This window comes from Triturus cristatus, chromosome 8 (genome assembly GCF_964204655.1).
Source record: "Triturus cristatus chromosome 8, aTriCri1.1, whole genome shotgun sequence".
Taxonomy (NCBI): domain Eukaryota; kingdom Metazoa; phylum Chordata; class Amphibia; order Caudata; family Salamandridae; genus Triturus; species Triturus cristatus.
This window is the reverse complement of record NC_140591.1, coordinates 1,200,507,195-1,200,528,633: the sequence shown is the minus strand read 5'-3', so window position 1 is coordinate 1,200,528,633 and position 21,439 is coordinate 1,200,507,195. Positions and strand designations below refer to the sequence as shown.

At 44.0% G+C, this 21,439-nt stretch overlaps 2 protein-coding genes across 2 annotated transcripts in view; one reads left to right on the top strand and one right to left on the bottom strand.

Moving 5' to 3' along the window:
- The window catches only part of TMEM131 (transmembrane protein 131), a 943,143-nt gene that overhangs the window by 622,262 nt on the left and 299,442 nt on the right, over window positions 1–21,439 (bottom strand). The gene's annotated exons all lie outside the window — the stretch shown is intronic.
- Window positions 626–7,991, top strand: LOC146805607 (uncharacterized). Its single transcript, XM_085620532.1, has 2 exons — window positions 626–7,489; window positions 7,836–7,991. The coding sequence occupies exon 1, from the start codon at window positions 6,974–6,976 to the stop codon at window positions 7,481–7,483; it is 510 nt and encodes a 169-aa protein (XP_085476658.1). The 5' UTR covers window positions 626–6,973; the 3' UTR covers window positions 7,484–7,489; window positions 7,836–7,991.

The window sequence follows — 21,439 nt, the reverse complement described above, 5'->3', positions numbered from 1 at the left end:
GACCATTCATTAAGGTTCAAAAGGATATTGCAAGTCACCTCGGAGTTTCATCACTTTAAAGATGATCTCTCCTTCGACCTCATATTTCAAGTACCCTTTAATGTAGGATAAAACTCAGCATGTGTCAGAACCTTTAGAAGCTGTATGTTACACACAGTTGGTGTGACATCCTGACATACATGGTGAATTTGTTCAGCATCATAATACAGATAAACAGCATGAAATGTCTTATATCTTTCGCTGCTAAACCTTTACCCCTAGAATGAGCGGCCCTTTTATTTTGCTATTTGGGGTAGTTTGCGCTTAAGCCTTCTTAACTTTTTTTCCACATAAGGTAACCATGCCAAATTTGCATCTTTTTTTACAACATCCCAGTGATTCTAAAGGTACCTAGGTTTTGTGGACTCCCCTGAAGGAGAATGAGAAAATAGTCAAATATAGCTATACTTTGGCTTTTTGGGGGAAAAATAGGATAAAAGAGCTTTGCAAAAAAGTGTGGTTTTATTCCTTACAATGGAATCAACACAAGGTTTGTTGTGGTAAAGTTACCATCATCCCAGCTTTCAAGAACATGCAGAGCTGAATCAAAAGCATTTTTTTTTTTTTTTTTTTTTTTTTTAAACACAGTATTAAAGGTAGTCTATTTTTCCCAATTTTGTGCTTTCAACTACTTTGTTTGTGGTGGTAACCGCTGTAAAACCCATGGGTGTTACCGGGAAGCTATAAATGTCTGAAAACTAGATAAAATTCTGAATTCAGCAAGGGGTCATTTCTGTAGATCCCTTAAGGTATTCCAAAATAAACTAATTATTGAAATAAAAAATATTGAAAATATGTAGGAAACAACGGCCATTTGTGACTTTTTCATTTGTAACTTCTTGTCATGATGGGCGATTTACAAAAGCAATATACCATTACGTTCGCTAGACCTTTCTGGTTGCGGGGATATATAGGGTATGTAGGATTTCTGAGCATTCAAGGAACCCAGAGCCAACAACTGAGCTGCACCTTACAATGGTTTTTCATTGTGTACCGGGCATACAGCAATTCATATGGTAAAATATAAAGAGCGATAAATAGGTATCCTGGAAACCTATGTATTTCTGAAATAGACACAAGACATGGCGTTTAGCAGGAGTGGTTATTTACACATCTCTAAATTTGTGAGTACCCATACTAGCATCTAATTTATAGGGTATTTCTTAAAATGTCTTCTTTCTTACACACTGGCTTACATTTGGAAGGCTACTAGACAGAGAGGGGCTCCACAAGCTAAGGGGACAGAGCACCGTATTAATAGTAGAAATAATTCTCCCCTTGGGAAAACCAATTCAAGCATATATGGGTCTTTCAACCAACAGACACCACTTCTTTCTCATACCACAAAGATCAAAGGTTCGCAACAATCCGTTATTATAGGATGTTCAGATCTATTTTTGGGAAATATTATTTCCACAGGTTAAACACATAGAATATTAAAAAGGGTTTCCATCTCACTTTGGTGAGTGGGAAAGGGACTTTTGTGAGAATGATAAACATGTGTTCCTAATGGTAGTATTATAGCTCAGATGAGAATTGAATGGTGTTCCTTTTAGCGAGGCGACTGTCCGATTGCAATGGTAAATCTGGAACGCTTGTGTGTAACTCGAGTGTTAATTGGTCATATACCTATGGGTATGGATGCAATTGAAAGGTGGAAAATATAACCCCAGAAAGAATTGGATGGATAAAAAAAATAATTGCAGGGAGGCTGACACTGGGCAATAAGATATGAACGATCAATGTTTTGGAAGGGTAATTTGGGTACCACGGATATATTATTTGTACTGGGACTTTTGGACCTTTGGGATTGTACAGTTGAGTAATTATTACTTTTTTATGCAAGTTTTTAATCATCTTGCTGTGAATGTTTGTGGAAGATTGTATATGTCTTTTGTCCCTTGGAAGGTGGTAACGTATCATAACAACCACCACAGAGTGTTGTCTGTTGATTGAGACATATATGCTCGATTGGGTTTCCCTAGGGGAGAATCATTTTTACTGCATATTTGGAAGGCATAAATGCAGAGAAATACAATTGGTAATGACACTTGTCTCCCGGAAAAAAACATTATACCACACTTCTCTGGGTAGGACTAGAGCCCTCAATAAGAAAGGGACCAAAACAACATGGACACATCACATTTTTCCACTGAAAACTGGGCCTTTTTTGCAATGTGGGGGGCTGTGCATTTTCGTGTACTAGCTTAGCCAGCACCTAGGGAAACCTAGCAAACCTGTATATTTCTGACACCTAAGGGAATCCATGGTGGGGTGACCTCTCACCAGATTTCTTACCCAGAAGCCCTTGCAAACCTCAAACTTTGAGTAAAACACACACATGTTCCTAAAATTTCTGACAGGAAAACTTCTGAATCCCATTAAAGTCACAAATTTCCAACCACCCAACATTCCTCCAAGTCTTCTCATAAAAATGGTACCTCACTTGTGTGGGTAGGCATAGCACCACGACAGGAAAGGGCCCAAAACGCGACATGGACACAATTTTTCCTCTGAAAACTGAGTTTTTTTTTTTTTTTGGGACAATGAGGGTAACTCTTGATTTTGAGCCCTTGCTCAGCAGAAACCTAGCAACCCTGTACGTTTTTGAAAAAGAAACCCACAGGGGAATCCAGGGTGGGGTGACTTGTGTGGCTTGCAACAGGTTTTGCTGCCCAGAAGCATTAGTAAACTTCACGGACTAAAAAAACACATTTTCCTCACATTTATTTGATGAAAAGTTCTGGGATCTGTGGAGAGCAACACATTTCCTACCGCCTAGCATTCCCCCAAGTCTCCTAATAAAAATGGTACCTCACCTGTGTGGGTAGGTCTATTGACTATGACAGGAAAGGCACCAAAATGCAACATGGACACATCACATTTTTCCACTGAAAACAAACACGTTTTTGCAATGTGGGTAGCTATGGATTTTGGGCCCTAGCTCAGCCAACACACCTAGTGAAACCTAGCAAGCCTGTCCTTTTTTGAAAACTAGACAGGGAGGGGTGACTTGTGTGGCTTGCACCTGGTTTTCTTACCGAAAAGCCCTTGCAAACCTCAATGTTGACTAAAAAACTAATTTTCCTCACATTTATGTGATGAAAAGTTCTGTAATCTGTGGAGAGCCAGAAATCATTTACCACCTAGCATTCCCCTGGTCTCTTGATAAAAATGGAACCTCTTTTGGACAGGATAGGGTTCAAACCATAAGGTGGAGACATCAACATTTCCTGCTACAAAAATTACAAGACTTGGAAATGGGGGTAACTGCGTTTTTTGGGCCAGGGTTCAGCGGCCACCCAGGGAAACGTACCAAAGGGAGACACTTCTGAAACCTAGACAACCAGAGGAGTCCAGGGTGGTGTGCCATATGTGGATCCCACAACGTTCTCTCACTTACAATACCATGCACATCTCAAACTTTGCCTACAATTGTGCATTTTCCTTGCATTACTGTGACAAACTTTCTGACTCACCAGGAATCCACAAAATACTTACGGTGGTAAGCATTCACCCACTTGTCCTGATTTCCTGCCTCTGGTGCCAGGACATGCCGAAGACATCCTAAACATTGAGCACGGGTGCTGAGGAAGGCTACAGCACTCTTAGCACCCAAGAGGTTAATCATCTTGAAACTCTAAGCCTTCAGCAACACATGAGGGATCTGAAGCACAACTTAGTCACAGTGAAAAACCATTGTAAGGCACTTTAGAGCACAGTTTTGCATATCACTAACCTTCCAGCCCAAGATATCCACTCAGAAAGCATTTTTTCATGACACCAATTTATTATCACTGATAGCCACAGCTCAAATAGGACTCGGAGTTAAAGCTGACATTAAAAGATTTAGATCCCAGAACAAAGATTTTGAAAAGGAGGAAACCTGTGAAAATGCAACTTTGTAAACTACATGGTGTCACTGTGCACTCAGAACACTGGACGGTATTTATCAGATCCCTTATTCAAGTGGAGTTATCCCCACACTTGTAACAAATACATCTCCATGATACATCTAAAATTAGAGGATCCTTAATCTAGCAGCAAGTCTTTGTGGGCCTAAAACATTAATCACAAAACCTTGAAATAGCTACACTGCCTCCCAGTTGAGTATTTGCTCAAGTTAATACTTCTATGACAAATGCAGAAAGAATTTTGGAAAAACTACCAAGTCTATTTCTGAGACGACAGATGTCTACAACCACCATCAAGTAACAAGGCAAAGGAGCTATTCCAGATTCAGCAGGCATCCCTAACTGAAACAGATTTATGAACGGAACAAGTAATAGAGTAGAAGCATCAAAGTTCAAGATGCTTACCTGTACAACATATATAATGCCAAGTGTAGAGTCCAAGTTAAACGTGTGGTGTTTAAGAAGGACCTCGCTCTTCAGAGAATCCTATACATTCTAATCCATATGAATAGGCCTATTCCTCTTATATGGGAAGAGATCACACACTAACTGCTGAACTCAGATAAAAGAAAAACCTCAGCATTGTTGGAGTGCTACATACCTATCTTCACATTTCAATTTGAAGCTATCAATTTTTGCACGCAGCACAAGGTTAAGTTGTATTCAGAATTGATGGCAAATATTAGTGATACACAAAACACTTCAAGATATAAAAGGGACTTCTGCCAAATGTTTGACGCTGTTTTGAACACTTCTTGTATAAGAACTGCTTTGTTATACTTAAACAGTATAGCATAAAAACCAACCCCCGCTGCTTCATAACATGGGAATTGGCATCTTACGACGAAGACCAATTAGCTGTTTGTGAGTGAGAAGAAAAACTTGCAAAAGAGAAGGTATTTCTTTTCCTCACTTTTAAGCCATCCACAGGCTCTATCTATATCAAGGTAGAGTTTAAAAAAGTAGTGTGCAGATCAGTCAGCTCTTTCAGGTAGATAGTCTACCTACCCACAGAATTGTCACCTTAAGCATCTCCCCATACATCACATGATCCAGAAAGGTTTGTAAATCGCTCCCAGAGTCTGAGAGAAATCGCCATTGCCCTTTGTTTTACCTAAATCTAGCAGATAGAGCAACATACAGGTACTACCCTGTGTGTCCGCTTATGTTTTCTTTGTTTTTTTACATATCTTCTGATGTCTAATGTGCCTATAAAAATTGGAAAAGAGGGGTTCGGAGATGCACCTCTCTCTGTTGTATAGTACATCATGTAACAACTGCATCTTAAAAAAAAAAAAGGATGCTGACAAGTGTTCGAGAAAGAATACAATGGTGAATCCTGCCACAGTTTGTGGCTGAAGGTCGATCGTCTTTTCAGAATAATGCTTTAATAAGTGTTCCCTATAGTGGCCTGTTCAGATCATGACACTAGGCTGACTGCACTTTAAGTTTTTGATGCCTGCAGAAGATTCCTGTAATGTGGGCAACCGATTCCGTAGAATTCTGGCCAGGCTGCATTTTGACCACACTGAACAATCAGCACTAAAGACGCATGCAGTTCCTCCTGCAACATCACCAAACCTTTGTGTGCCATATCCTAAAGCGTGTGGTGATAGCTAGATAAGGAACAAAAATACATTTGATGAGTGCAGCGAAAAGCTGCCAAACAAAAAAGCTTTCCTGCCCATCACATCAATACACTTCAATTTACTATCCAGAGGAGTAGAGGCAAAAAGTTTGGATTGATTTTAAAATAGAAGAGGTCTGCACCACTGAATTCTCAGGTGTCTGATGCTGTGTCTAGATATTTGGGGTTCCACATACTGGCCCATGTCATCTAGCAACAGGAAGGAGAAAAGTCACGGCCAAAACATTTTTGGACTCAGTTGCCAAAATGAGATCAACCAAAGTCTTACTGAAAGGCAAGACAGACTCCGAATTGGAAGGATCAGACAGAAAGAATTGTGTAAGCCGGATAGCTTACCTTTACTTAGGAGGAAGAGGTACAGACAACATTTCCGCAGTCGTCCTAATGACAACTGCAAAGGAAGGCACTTTCTTCAGTAGAGGCGGGGGTGGGGCATTTGGCGAATCAGGATCACAATCAGGGCACGTCATGGGCACTGACATTCTGAAAACCTATATTAAGACTTGCAGCAGTAAAATTTGGAGGCAGCAAATTGTTTGCCTCCTCAACATCATCACATTTAAAATCTGCCGAAAATGGCCTCTCTGTTTTTGCAATATTAACATCAAGAAAGTGGAGCCGGGGGCGTGGCTAGGCGCTTGACCGTGATGGCCGCGTAGCGGTCCAGCTACCGCAGCATCACCCGCATTCCTCAAAATCCTGACACTGATATCCGCTCCTCAGGGCTAGGACACCCCTGAACGGAAGCCCTCGGTGCCGGAGTGAACGGAGAGCTGCCCGGAATATTATCTGGTAGCTCCGAAGCAGATCACCGTCAGAGGCCTGCATGGTACTGAAAGCCGGGGACTGTGGTGGCAGGAGCCGGGGCCGCGCCAGCTCACAGAACACACGCGACTCTCCAAGCGGCTGGCGGAAGTCTCCCCCGACCCGGTGGCATGCGGTGAGTGGTGCGGGTTCGTCCCCCCTCCCCAGCTGCCCTCCCTCGCCAAGAGACTGATCCAACTCGGCCCTCTCGCAATATCACCGTGCGCGGCCGCCACCACAGCCGAGGGCGCCCTTTGTAGGGGAGCGCGCTAAGAACAGTGCACACCAACGGATTGCCTCCGTAATAAACTCCACACCTTAGGAGCTACTGCACGCTGCCTGCAGCGACTTGAGGCCTCCTACAGCGCCTGAAACTTTTGGAATAACGGCTACGGGGCAGCTACTAACTGGGGGACCCCACCAAACACAACTGGGCCGACTGCCCATCCTGGGTGGTCATTATACCCCTGTGTGACGGTCTACGCGATACGCCGCTGGTGGCCAGAGCAGCATAGTGTGGCCAGGGGGAGGTGCCCAGCACGGTGTGCATCGCCGGTATCCCAACACAATGTCCAACACTAAAGGTACCAAAGAGCCGCCACAGAACAGACTGGACCGCTTCACCTACCACAAAGCGAACTCCCCTGATCCGACAACGAAGGACAAACCGAACACAGAGGCAGGGAGTGCACCTCCAGAACATACTCTGAAGGACGTAATGGACGCCATTGCGGGAGTGCGTACATCGATGGAACAGCGTACTGACGCTGTAACGGTGGAAGTCACCCTCATAAGGGCGGACCTCTCCAAGATGAGCGACAAGGTCAAGCAGCTCGAGGTCACCTCGTCTAGTCTTGTGGATGATGTCTCACAGCTCCAAACCGACCTAAGGGACCTACGTGCCTTCAAGAAGCAGGTGGAAGACAAGCTAGATGATTTTGAAGGGCGCTCCGGACGCAACAACGTGCAGATTATTGGGGTGACTGAAAAATCGGAAGGACAAGCGGCGGACCTATTCGTTGAGGATCTCATCATGAAACACGTCTATTCCCAACGACCTGCCGACCTAGAATCCTAAGATACCGTAAGTGTTTAGCGACGTTTGTTTTTTTACCCGCCACTTGACTTGGGTAGTTGGTAACTTCTTTCCCACAATTTTGCTCACGTTTTGCACTCTTTTTTCTTAACATCTGGGACACACCGGCTTACTTGCGGTAATCTTCTACGCCCCTCTTTTCCTTTGCACTATTTCCTTTGGACCATTTTTTCTGATTTGCTTCTTATTGGCACCTTTTCATGTACCTCACTTGTGGTTCAACGATTTTTAGATGCACGTCTCTAATTTTTTACCCGTTACAATTGTATGTGGCATGAATTTCGTTATGACCCACCAGGATGTAGGCTGATTTCCTGTTTTTCCTTCCTTGCAGTGCTGCCCCTGATGAAGGGCCCTGCTAGCCCGAAATGCATTGGGCACTTAAGATTATTTTGGATTATACCGAATGAAATGTGATATGTACATCAACAACGTTTTGGAACTCAACGATTATTAAAGAATCTAACGTGATGAACAAACATCTCATGTACTTTTGATTTACCTTGGATAATTAAACTCCACCCCGGAGTGCAACACGAGCGACGCGCTCTCATTCAGAACGTGCCTCAACCCTGATATTTGAAATGAGACTGCCGGATATTTTGCACACGATAAACAAATAATAATCGCACACATGCCCGCGCAATCGAAGCTCCTTAGCTGGAACGTAAATGGACTCTGGGACAGGCTAAAGCGAACACTGGTCCTACAATATATCAGGCGTCGCTCCCCCGTAGTGCTTCTCCAAGAGACTCACTTAAAGGGAATCACCTGTAGAGCCCTCAACCGATGGGGCTATAAAATGGTCACTCACACTGGCTTTACTACCAGCTCACGAGGGGTGGGCATCCTCCTAAAAAACATGTGTCCCTTTACTCTGCAACACGCGCACGCTGATGACGGGGGCAGATATGTGGCTGTCACAGGGAGATGGGAGGGCCGCACCCTTAATCTAATCTCAACATACGTTCCCCCCGGTCTCCAAAACTCGACATTCACTGACCTAGGTACACTTCTCTTGGGACTCCCTGAGGGTCTCCTCCTGGTGGGTGGGGACTTCAACGCCGTAGTTTCTGGATCCATGGGCCGGTGCCCTCCAAGAGACCTGACTATGTCAAACCGCTGGTTGCCTGACTTTCTCGATTCCCTGGGGCTTACAGACACGTGGAGGGCATTCCACCCTGCCAGTACACAATACACTTTATTTCAGGAGCACACAAGAGCTTCTCTCGCAACGACTATGTACTTACCCCTGCTACACAAACGTCTTACATTCGAGAGGTCAAACATCTAGCTAGGGGCATCTCGGACCACTCCCCCTTGTGGGTGCAGGTGGGAGTGGGAGAGATACGGACGGATAGACTCGCCCCAATTAACTCATGGTGTCTGCGTAATCCGCAGGTTAAAAAAGCACTCCTAAAAACTATCCGGCTGTACTTTCAGGAGAATCAGGGCTCGGTCGAATCTCCACAAATACTCTGGGAGGCTTTTAAATCGGTTGTCCGGGGTAGTGCCATATCTCTCATAGCTGGAACCAAGAAAGAGAAACACAAAGAGCTGGAAAAAATGGAGTCTGACATTTTGGACCTTGAGAGGCTCTCAGCGGAGGATCCATCTCCAGACACGTCGCACCTCCTGCACCTCAAGGGGGAAGAATACAAACACATAGCAACAGATAAAGCGAGGGAATGGGGCGCGGAAAGAGATGGTAGACTCTACGAATGGGGGGGGGGGGGGGGACAAGGCCGGCAAATTGATCGCCTGGCTTGACAAGAAAGAGATTTCGTTATTTGGGTATCTTTGTCACTCCTGATCCTAAACTGCACTATGCTAGAAACCACTACAAAGACTGCAGCGGGACGTTGTCGCCTGGGGGACATTGCCCCTCTCTCTCCTTGGATGGGCAGCTTTATTTAAAATGATGTCTCTAGCCCATTTTTTGTACGCATTACAAAATGCTCCTAATCCGGTGCCAGCCAACTATTTTAGGGAAATAGACAGTTTGCAGGGTGAACTGATCTGGAATGGGAGACCTCGCATAGCGCATAAAAAATTAGTCCTCAACTGGTAGGACGGTGGCATAAGCCTTACCGATATCAAGAGATTCTACTGGGCTGCTCAGCTTGCAGCCATTAATCAAGCCACTTACCACGACCCACAAGACCCGGGATAGCCATAGACAGATGGCTCCTTCTGGGCCAAAACTTCAACGTAGCATTGTATTCCTTCAAGACCAAATTACCGCTCACTGGTCCAACCAACCATGCGGTAAGGATTTGGCACGATGTCCAGAAAAGTTTAGAGGGATAAGCTAACTCTTGTCACCCCTCTATGGGACTCGGAACAACTAGGTCGGCTGAGGACTTCCAAAGGTTTTGATAAATAGGACTTCATTGGCATATCGCGCGTGGGTGATCTATGGTCCAGAGGGGAGGCAGTACCGTTTTCGGAGTTGCAACAACAATATGAAATGGCAGGCATGGAATTCTTCCGATACTTGCAGATCCGCCACGCTCTTTACACGGCCATACCAAAGGGCACCTCGCTCCCTGACTCCTCCCCACTAGAGGATCGGCTCCTGGATGGATACTTGCCTGGGAAAGCAATCTACCTCACGTATAAGAAACTATTACACACCACCTCTGATCCCTTAGAGAAACTTAGGGAACACTGGGTGTCAGACGGACTGGAAATAGACGATGACGAGTGGCGAGAGGTGATAGTGTCCCCCCGGGAGGTGGGTATCTCTTCACGGTTACGGTTGGTCCAACTCAAGATCCTCCATAGGATTTATATCACAGGACCACAGTTGGTACATATGGGGAGAGACGGTGGCAGTGAGTGTCGTAGAGGGTGCGGACAGACAGGCACTTATATGCGCATACTCTGGGAATGCGATCATATTCAACAGTTTTGGCAAGCGATACACCGGACCTTTAGAGAGGTCCTAAACAAAAATCTACACCCAGAGGCTAAACGTTGCCTCCTCAATATATGGGAGCCCATTGACCTTACCACCTCCGAAAAAATTTGGGTGACACTGGGTCTTGCAGCGGCGAAAAGGGACATTGCGCAGCACTGGGGGTCCTGCCACACCGCCAACATTGACAAAATGGAAACAAAATATCGACTGGTGCATTTTCAGGGAAAAGACTGCGTACACTGCACGGGGGATGTCCCAAAAAACGAACTTCAATTTGGGGCGCCTGGAATGGCTATAGAGGAGATATATGTGAGGCACCCATGGTACAGACAGATGAGTCGGACCTATCTTCTTGAGTCCAAGTTGTGTTAATGTACAGCAATGTGATATTGACGATTGCTCTCTGTGTATTGTAGGGGTTTAGTGTATGGTATTTCTTTACTGTGATGCCGCTGTCTCACGATATTTTCAATAAAAATAATTTTTGAAGAAAAAGAAAGTGGAGCCACAGGGGTGATGGAGCAAGGATTCGAAGAAAAGAAACTTGCTTGAATCAACATCTTATTAACAAATCGTAACAAGTAGAAATAGAAAAATGAAAGAGAAATAATATACACATGACATTCATACATGGGGAAAAAGGCTTTTCTGTTTGCTTAAATATCAAAGAATAATTTGCTACATAACTAAAATCCCGCTTGAAACCGAAAATCGCCTTGCGCAAGTGCGAACCCGTCCCGCGTAAATAACCACGTGAATAACGCATGTGAGAGGAAAACTCTCACGCATGCGCAAGGAGTTGCTAACTGTAGGTCTCGAAGTACCGCATGCCTGGCATATGCTTGTCTGGATTTGAAAAGAGATTTTCTCTATTAATGCTTTTGCTTAACAAAGAAGAAAATAACATGGGACAGAGTAGAAGTGGTTGGTGAAGTGATAACATATTTGAGAAAATAACAACTGTTTATGATTCCTTTATTAATAGTGCGCGTTTGGGCCTGATGTGTTGTGTCAAAAGAAAAGATGGCGGGTGAACCGTAATGCAAGTTGAGTCTGGGCACTAAAGTCTTGGAATTACCTGCTGACCGGGACATCGACCGGCTGCCAAGAACCAAGGACGGATGCTTGGGAAAGTTCTTCAACTTAAGAAATTATATAGAATTTGTATCTATCTATTTTGTGAATGCATGTGAAAGGAAGTGTTCCAAAGTGCATGAGAGAAAGGAAGTGCAATGCAGAAGTGGCTGCTAGCATACAGGAGGAGGAGGAAAGGAGTGAGGTATGTAAGCTAAAGAATAGAGAAAGCATGAACAACAAGACCACCAATAATTAAAGCAGTCTAAAATGTTACAGGTGTGGCAGCAGCAATCACCTGGCTAACAATGTGAATTGCCCAGCAAGAGGTGTAACTCGCAAAAAATGCAACAGAAGGGGGCATTTTGCAAGAGTATGTAGAGAGGGTGACTCTCATATCAAGGAGTTCAGAAGTGTAGAAGGGTCTATCGTCAACGAGGTAAAATGTGTGCATCCTTTTGAGAAGAAATATGTATTACAGCTCAAAGATGGTTCAAACAGTGTCAATGTCATTTATCCTAAGTGTGATGTACTGCTGAATAACGAATGTATAACTATGTTTGCAGATTCCTGTTCCCCTTTTACACTTTTGAACAAAAATGATTATGAGTGTTTTAGGGAACAAGTAAGGAACACATTGCAGGAGGCTGATATATCACCCACATGGTACAACAAAGAGCCCATACCCCTCCTAGGAATGAAGGAGATGCACATTCAGTTCAAGTATATATTGTAGAGTCGGGTTCCAACCTGTTGGGATGGCAGCACCAAAAGGAACTTGGAATCATTTTAGATCCCAACAAGAAAGAACAGGTCCTTCTTACTGCAGAGGACCCGATTGGGGGCAACATTTGTCATGAATTCCCCAAATTGTTTAAGGAAAAGCTGGGCCTTCACACAAAATTAAACTCAAGGACAATGCCAAACCCATAGTTCACAAATTGCACCCAGTTCCGCAACTGAGAGAGCCTCTAGAAAAAGAACTTAATAAATTGTGCGATATGGGAATTATTCAACCCGTGGAATGTTCGGGATGGTTGGTGCCAGTTGTGATCACAGCCAAGGCTAATGGGGAAGGCATCCGTCTATGTGTAGACTTAAGGAGCCTCAACTAGAGCATCTGGGTAGAAAGACACCCATTGCCGAACATCAATGAGATGCTCAGTACCATGGGCCAGGCAAGGTACTTCAGCGTCATTGACCTATCAATGGCCTATCACCAGGTGGATCGGCAACCAAAATTTAGACCACTTACCGCTTTTATAACCCCTCAAGGTGCGTACATGTTCAAAAGAATGCCGTTTGGGCTAGCGTCCGCTGCTGCGGTTTTCCAGAAGATCATGCAGCAAATCTTGAAGGACGTCGACAGCTCCATGTGCTTCCAGGATGACATCTTGGTGTTTGGACGTACAGTGGAGGACCACGACTGCACTCTTAGGAACTTCAAGAAACTCATGGATGCAGGTTTGACAGTACAGGAGTCTAAGTGCAGAATAAGAGTTACATCTGTCGAATACCTTGGGTATTCTATTTCTGAAAAAGGGTTTAAACCTAAAGGGAGCTGCTTGGTGCGGTGAGGGATGCTCCATATCCAAAAAACAAGGACGAACTAGAGTCTTTCCTAGGGCTGATGGAATACATAGCCAAGTACATAAAGAACTTTGCGTCCAAATGCGAACCAGTACGAGAATTACTAAAAAAATAAGGACTTTGAATGGTGTGAGCGGCATAAATTGGTGGTGGGCACACTCAAAGAAGAGATCCTAAGTACGCCAGCCATGGGAAGTTTTGATCCTAGGAGAAAAACCATTCTTACTACGGATGCATCCAATAAAGGATTGGGGGCCACACTATCACAAAGAGATGGGAAGGAAGAAAGGATCATCGCCTTTGCTTCCCGGTGCCTTACGAATGCAGAGAAGAATGAATCTGTAATTGAAAAGGAGGCGCTTGCGTGCTTCTGAGCTGTGAAGCATTTCAAATTTTTTCTGTGGGGGCAGAACATCATCCGCACGGATCACGAGCCCCTCACCTTCATCTTCACAGTGAAAGGTGTGGAAAACTGCACTCCGCGCATTGGGAGATGGATTCTTGGCCTGGAGAATTTCAAAGTGGAGTATGTCTCTAGTGAAAACAACTTAATTGCAGACTTCTTGTCAAGAACACCCTTGGAAATGGAACAACCCGAGGAGATGCTTGACAGTCCCATCATGATGGTGGATGACCCCGCTATTACAAAGGAAGAGTGGAAGAAAGGCATGGAAAAGAAGAAGTTATGGACAGGATTAAGATCAAATTGAGAGATGGGTGGCCCAGCAAGTGTAGTGATCTGGAAGATGAACTCAAGGACTTCTGAGAAGTCAGGAATGAATTAAGTATCAACGATGACAAACTCTACAGACAAAATAGAGTTGTACCGCCTACACATCTCAGAAGGAGGATAATCGAACTTGCGCACGAAGGGCACTTGGGACGCAGCATTACCAAAAGCAGAGTACGTGCTAACTTTTGGTTCCCTAGGATGGACACCATGGCAGAGCAGATTGTGAAGGACTGCGTCAGTTGTGCCAGAAGTGATAAGTCTAAGTCCTTACGCAAGTCCCCTTTGTCTCCTGTTTTGGTACCCCTTAAGCCGTGGAGTAAATTAGACATGGACATTATTGGATCCATGGACAACCTGACTATCCAGAAGAGGTTCATGTTGGTTTTGGTTGACTACACATGCCATGGGGTCACGCAGAGATTTGTAAGTCGCATAAACACTAATGCTGACCTGGACTTTCTCAAGGACGTTTTCTTCAAGGAGGGCATACCTTCCACCATAGTCACAGAAAATGGTTACAATTTACGTCTCAACCCATGAAGGAATTCTTAAACAAAATGAACATCAAACACAAATTGACTGCTCTGCATTGCCCTAAAGCTAACGGCCTGGTTGGGAGGGCAAATAGAATGATCAAGGAACACATCCAACTGGCCATAACCAACTCCCATGACCTGGAGTCATCCCTACGTGACTATTTATGTGCATACCACACCACGCCTAACCTGATAACAGGGGTATCCCCTTTTGTTTCCCTCAGAAGGAGAGAGCCCTGCACAAAACGTAACCCTAGTTGGTTGGGAGGAGGTGAAGCAGTAAACCCTAGCCCTGAGGAGGTTGGTAGGAAGATCGATCTGCACCAATCGAAGTATAAAGAATGGTATGACAAAAAGAACGGAGTCAAGGCCCCCAGGTGGAGAGTAGGTGATGTTGTGCAGATCAAAAGAAGCGTGAAAGACCCACACAGTCTTAGCAAATTCTACCCTGCTTGTCACATAGTAAAAGCATTCAACAATGTAGTTCTCCTTGATAATGGACAATGGTGGAGTTGTGACAAAGTTGTAAAGTCTGAAATGTTTACATGAATTGTAGAACCATCTTCTTTCACTGTTATTTTCCCTTTAAGGAGGGAAGTGTGTTATAATCTTTGTTTCTTCACCTTGGTACATTCTGTTCCCCCCTCCATTACCCTCTCCTTGGTTTCTTCCACCTGGAGCTCACCTTAGAATGTTGGCACTGTTGGCAGTTGTGGAGAGTGGATGGCCAATAAAGCTGTGCTGTGAATTTTGCCTGTGCCTGTTATTCATTACTTTTTAGAGAAGTGTTCTGAAAAGTGAATAAATTAAGTGGGAAGGGTTTACTAAACAAAGAATTAGTTAAGAATTCTGGAATGATCGCATGAAGTGATGACAACTCACCTTCCCCAGCCCAATCACAGTTCATGATTCACAGATACATTGCAACCTTTGAGGGTGGGACATGCAAAATTAAAAGGGCATAACTTGATTGACTTAGGATTAAGAAAGAGAGAGCTGCTAAGAAGAGACGTTGATGCTGAGTGAGGAGTGGGCGAAAGCTGCTGCAGGGGGAAGAACAGACTGAGAAGATTCAATACTTAAGACAGCTTGACTAGATTGAAGATTTGCGGAAGAATATCGAGGAGGGAGAGAGTGTAAGAGAGGGATGCGCTCCGGTGCGTCGGGTTCTAGAGAAGTGGTAGTAAGTATAAACCTATCCTGCACCTGTCTTACAGTCTTTGTCTCCTGACTTTATCAGGTGACCTCCACTAACCCTTCTGACCAGGGGTTGGGTTTTCCATTTCACCATTAGGTAACTAAAGTTTTGTTTTGAATTTGCATATTTCTTTGCAAAGTACAAGATACTATGTCCTTTTGTCTCTTCACCTATTACTCCTAATGCATTAAGATTGTTGAATGCGTTTGTGTATTTGAATGGGATTTGATAAATGAATTTTTCTCTCCCGTGAAAGTTGATGGAGATTGCACTGTGAATCTGTACAAATGAGCATTCAATTTGAATGAAATTATTAGATAAAACTATTGAATCTTACTCTGAGTCTGTGATTATTTAATTGAAAAGTTATTAGCTAGATTAATGAATTTGTTAATATCACCATCAACTACGCGGCTAATGGTCCATTGACCAAAGGAAGAGAGTTGATCTGTGAATATTAGTTAGGCATTGACTAATTCAGATCAAAAGTGAAATACAACTTGACACCAGCAAAACAGTCAGGAAACATATATGTGTATATGGGCCCATTGTGAGTGATACGTTGATTTGTCAAAAGTTTATCCTGATCTTTTGCTGGATCAGTTTTTCTGGTAGCAGAATGATGGGTATTATCAATTAGTTGGGTGATTATAGATTATTGTTCTGACTAATTGATTATATGTTTGACACAAAGAGTTAGTGTCACGTTTTTTGTCGTCTGGAAGCACAGGTACAGAGATACCTGGGAATCCCGGAATGGAATTTAGAAGAGTGTGGTAAATGGAAATCACACTGCAGAAGGTTACTCGTCTGTTGTCGTAATACTGAGAAGCTATGGAGGGCTGGCAGTATTACATTAGGGACTATATCGTATAAAAGTAGAGTGTGAAAGACAGTACAGGGCCCGCCTGTGAAACTTTGAGGAGTAGCAGGTCTTCCCCGAGCCAAAGTGAAGAGTAAACAGTGGTTTTTACTCGTAATAACAGGAAGGAATTTTCTCTTTGTAGCGCGTGGAGAAACAATCTTTGGTTTAGTGGAGCAGACAGAGAAGAGCTGTTTTTACATTGTTACTATCAAGAATTTTATAACAAAAGACGAAAATAGACATTGTTGTATTACCTTGTGAAGGGAGGGTAAGTAGCAGGAGTAATACTGACGTCACAGAGAGCCACGCTGGTATTGGTTGAAGCAGCGGGAGTGAGAAAACTGCAGATTGTAAAGGGAGGGTCAATAGAAGGAGTAATACTGATGTCACAAGCGCCGCGCTGGCATTGGTCAGACAAGAGGGTGTGCTGAAAGAGCAGATTGGTCAATAGAACGGTAGCGTGCTGGTATTGGGTGAAAAAGTTAATACGTAGTAAGCTCTGATTGGTTGTTGGATTGAGTCGCGCAGACATTGGACGGGTATTGAATAATAGGTTTAGTGAAAACACGGAAGAGTTTGGGGGGATTTTTTTCAAGTGAATTAAATACGAGGACAAGAAAAATGAAGTTAATTAATAAGATCAAGAATTTCTTTAAGAAAGCCAAACGCATAATAAATAGGGAGGGAATCCTTATGCCACCTCCTAATACACCGGCATCCTATATGATGATGGAAAGTGGTTATCATACGAGTGTATAACTGGAAAATTGCGTGGAGTATATGAAAGATGATGGTGTTTTAGCTTTTCCTGAACATGGTACATTTAATGTAAGAGTTCTTCAGAATTTGAGAAACAGAGTGAATTTGTTGGAACCAAATCCTAGGTTAACACAGTATGAGGTTTTGGAAGAATGGGAAGTTGAGGCATTTGAGCGCGAGAAATATAGAGGAGGTATGAGAATCAATAGAGGATTTTTACCCAGATACCCGTTTGACACTCGAGGAGACCAAATGAAAAGATGGAGAAGGGCTGTAGTTACAGAGGGTTTATATCCAGTACTGGTGGCGGATGATCAAGAAGGGAGGAAATGTAAGGAGAAAACAAAACATATGGGTATGACAGGGATAGGATGTAATGAATCTGATGATGAGTTATTAGAGGACATTTAGATAATAAGACCTCCGCCTAATCAGTAAAGTGCTAGAGATACCCCTCCTAGTGTCCCCATGATGGGAACTCCATTGGTTCCACAAGTTCTATATGATCCAACAGTTATTCGAGCATCACAGGAAAAAGAAAGGGATGCATGGAATAAAACCAAAGAAGAGATAATACAGAAGATAAATCAGTTAGGCTTAAATGCGGAAGCACGGACAGTACCGGTAACGATTGGTCCGGTGATTCCATTGTATGGTGACAAACGAGGTACACCAAAATCCCAATCAAATTAGAGAGTGCGAGTCGAATGTTTCATTAATGGATTTCCCAAATATTGAGGCTGTGACGGAAACCCCAAAGAGAATTTCACTCACAATTGTGAGAAGAAAAGTACCAACTGCCACTCCAGTGGCAGGGGGTTCCGCTGGATTTTCTCCTGAAGATCTAGAGGAATGGGCAAAAGGATTAGAAAAGAAGAAACCCAAAACTATAGATGTAAGCAAGTTAAGGGTGGACTTAGAAGTAAATAACCATTGGTACAATAGGTCTTTATAGACTAGGTTCATATGAAGATGAAGAGTTGTTGTTTCTATGCAAGAGTATAACCTGGAGGGCAAAGAATTTACATGCGAAAATAGCGGAAGTAGCCTTAGAATTTGGAATAAATATATAAAAAGTACTTTAGAAACACTATAGAGCAGAATTTACTGAAAAGGATTTAGAAAGCTTGCCTGCATCAGGAAGGAGACTGCAAATAAAGGAATTGATACACATTTTGAAAAAATGGGGAGATGTAGATCGCTGGAAAAATAGATGGACTAAGAAAAGAGAGGAGGCGATTGCCAAAGAGTTGTCTACATTTCCGTTGAGAGAAGTGGAACAGGTTGAAAAGATGTGTCCAATGAGAGAAGTTCCAGGTGGTGGATATGTGCATGTTCCGTGGAGTAGACAGGATATTTTATCTTTTATAAATGATTTCCCTAGGTTGATAGAAAAACCAGTCGAATGGAATAAGCAGGTGGAGAGATTCGTCAAGGTCTCAAAGGTTTTGTTGAAGGATTTGGATGGTCTGTTTGATATAGTGGTACCAACAGATGACAACTCCCCTGCCCCAGCCCAATCACAGTTCATGATTTATAGATACATTGCAACCTTTGAGGGTGGGACATGCAAAATTAAAAGGGTATAACTTGAGTGACTTAGGATTAAGAAAGAGAGAGCTGCTATGAAGAGACGTTGATGCGGAGTAAAGAGTGGGCGAAAGCTGCTGTTGGGAAAGAACAGACTGAGAAGATTCAATACTTAAGACAGCTTGACTAGATTGAAGATTTGCGGAAGAATATTGAGGAGGGAGAGAGTGTAGGAGAGGGATGTGCTCCGGTGCATCGGGTTCTAGAGAAGTATAGTAAGTATAAACCTATCCTGCACCTGTCCTACAGTCTTTGTCTCCTGACTTTATCAGGTGACTTCCACTAACCCTTCTGGCCAGGGGTTGAGTTTCCCATTTCACCATTAGGTAACTAAAATGTTGTCTTGCATTTGCATATTTCTTTGCAAAGTACGAGATACTATGTCCTTTTGTCTCTTCATCTATTACTCCTAATGCATTAAGATTGTTGAATGTGTTTGTGTAATTGAATGTTATCTGATAAATCAACTTTTCTCTCCCATGAAAGTTGGAGTTTGCACTGTGAATCTGTATAAATGAGCGTTCAATTTGAATGAAATTATTAGGTAAAACTATTGAATCTTACTTGGAGTCTGTGATTATTTAATTGAAATGTTATAAGATAGATTATTAATGAATTTGTCAATATCACCATTAACTACTCGACTAATGGTCCATTGGCCAAAAGAAGAGAGTTGATCTGTGAAGATTAGTTAGGCATTGACTAATTCAGATCAAACGTGAAATAAAACTTGATCCCAGCGAAACAGTCGAGAAACCTAAATGTGTATATGGGCCCATTGTGAGTGATACGTTGATTTGTGAAAGGTTTATCCTGACTTTTCGCTGGATCAGGGGAATAATGCAACTTAGGGTAAATCGTGACTAAAGGTCATCTGAATTTAGGTCTGGCTCCAATGGATCCACTAAATACTTTACTGGAGCAACATTATGCAACTTCTGCAGTATAAGAGTTAAAGCACTGCCCAGCAGAAGTGATGTAATGGGAGGACTCCAAGCAGGGTCTATTGGCAGTGGAGTTATTGGATGCCCCAAACGCTCTAAGGCATCAAAAGGCATACCAAAAGGAACCAAATCTAAGTTAAAAATATGCTGAATGGCCTCCTTAAAGGCTACAACCTGCAGCGGAGTGGACTATGGCCCGTGAAAGAGAGGCACATCTGCTCCAAATTGGGCCTCAGTTCAGAAGAGGAAAACAAAGCTGGCATCTGGGTGCGAGAAAGCAGACTACATGAACAACAACTCTTTAAACCCTTTGGCTAAAATGCAGAGCATGAGTTCACGTTCCTTTTGTGCATCTTCTTTGCCTTTTACCTTAACCTTACCAGACCAGGGCAACAAGACTGGTACCGGGCACAGAGTGTTTGGCCTCCCATTTTCCTGATCTCCTTCAGAGAGGTTTTGTTGCAGGACCTGAATGCTAGCTTGGGCCTGAGACACCACAGGCCCATTATGTGGGTCCATAACCAACATCTGGTTGCAACACAGTTTGAAGTCTGTAGTCTTGAGTGGAGAAATTGCTGCAAGACTGCCAGAAAATATTTATTTTTAAATTTGGATGAAATTGGTAAATACAAAAACAGTAGGAGCAGAGCTCACAGTCTGTGCCTAAGTGCAGAGGTGGTGGCAGAATGTGGCTCTTCTTGTCGGAGGCAGAAAACAGTCTAGATGAAGGTCAATGGTGCCACCTATAGGAGTGAAGACATTACAGCAAGAGAAAGTATGGCATATTGAGAGAATCTTGAGGTAAGTACTCTGCAGGTAAAAGTATACATCATAAATAGGAAAGCAAGGTGGGGCGTGGCTAGCTTCTGAACAAAATGGCCGCTGCCTAGAGGAGCTCCATATCCCCTCAAACATCCCCGACGATCCGATCCACTATCCGTCCTTTTTTTGCTGTCAGTGAGCAGAGGCATCCATGTAGGGGAGCCCTGTGCGCCCACGGAGCAGCTCCCAAAGTCAACGGATCTTCACATCAGCACCGGCGACGTGCATTAGATTGTGGCCCGCACACGGAGGTCAAGCCGTGACCTCCAGTGCGCGCCACAGATAGGCAGCGGTGGGCATGCCTGACCCGGGAGCTCCGCCGTTGGTACAGAACGCAGGCCGCCACCCCCGAGAGCTGCCGGGCGGGCTGAAAGACTTGGTGGATGGCGGCGGCTGTGCTCTTCTGACGGGCTCACTGTCACTGAGGCGCCCGGGGGTCCAGAGTGTTGGCGTCGCGCATAAGACGAGCACAAGTTAGTGATGTCGAGCAGCCTGCGCGGAGCTTATGGGGCATAACGGACAGGGTGAGGCGGTGAGTGAAGGCGCGCCCCCTCCCCACGTGAAGGCCCAACAAAGTGAATAATTTCCCAAGCAGGGAAGAAGTGATACAACGTGCAGCGCCGGACTGGGCGTCCTCCAACCGAATATCAGGCGGACTGCCTTGCACGACAGAAGCCACAATTGGTAACGAGGTACTGCTTATAGGCAACAAGTGTTGGGAATTGGCGGTCGCCTTCTTAGACTTCCTGCACACTATTGGTGATAAGGTGGATACTCTTCCACCCCCCCGCCCCCCGCACGCCGGATAAGCACAGGGCACCACCAAGAAGCCCCCAATACGGCGTTCCAGTGCCTACCAGTCGGCGACCTGGGTACAGTGTTGATCCCCGACAGTGGGTGGGAA

Coding starts and splice junctions, on each gene's coding strand:
- LOC146805607 (XM_085620532.1), top strand. CDS start 6,974: ATGTCCAACACTAAAGGTACCAAAGAGCCGCCACAGAACAGACTGGAC.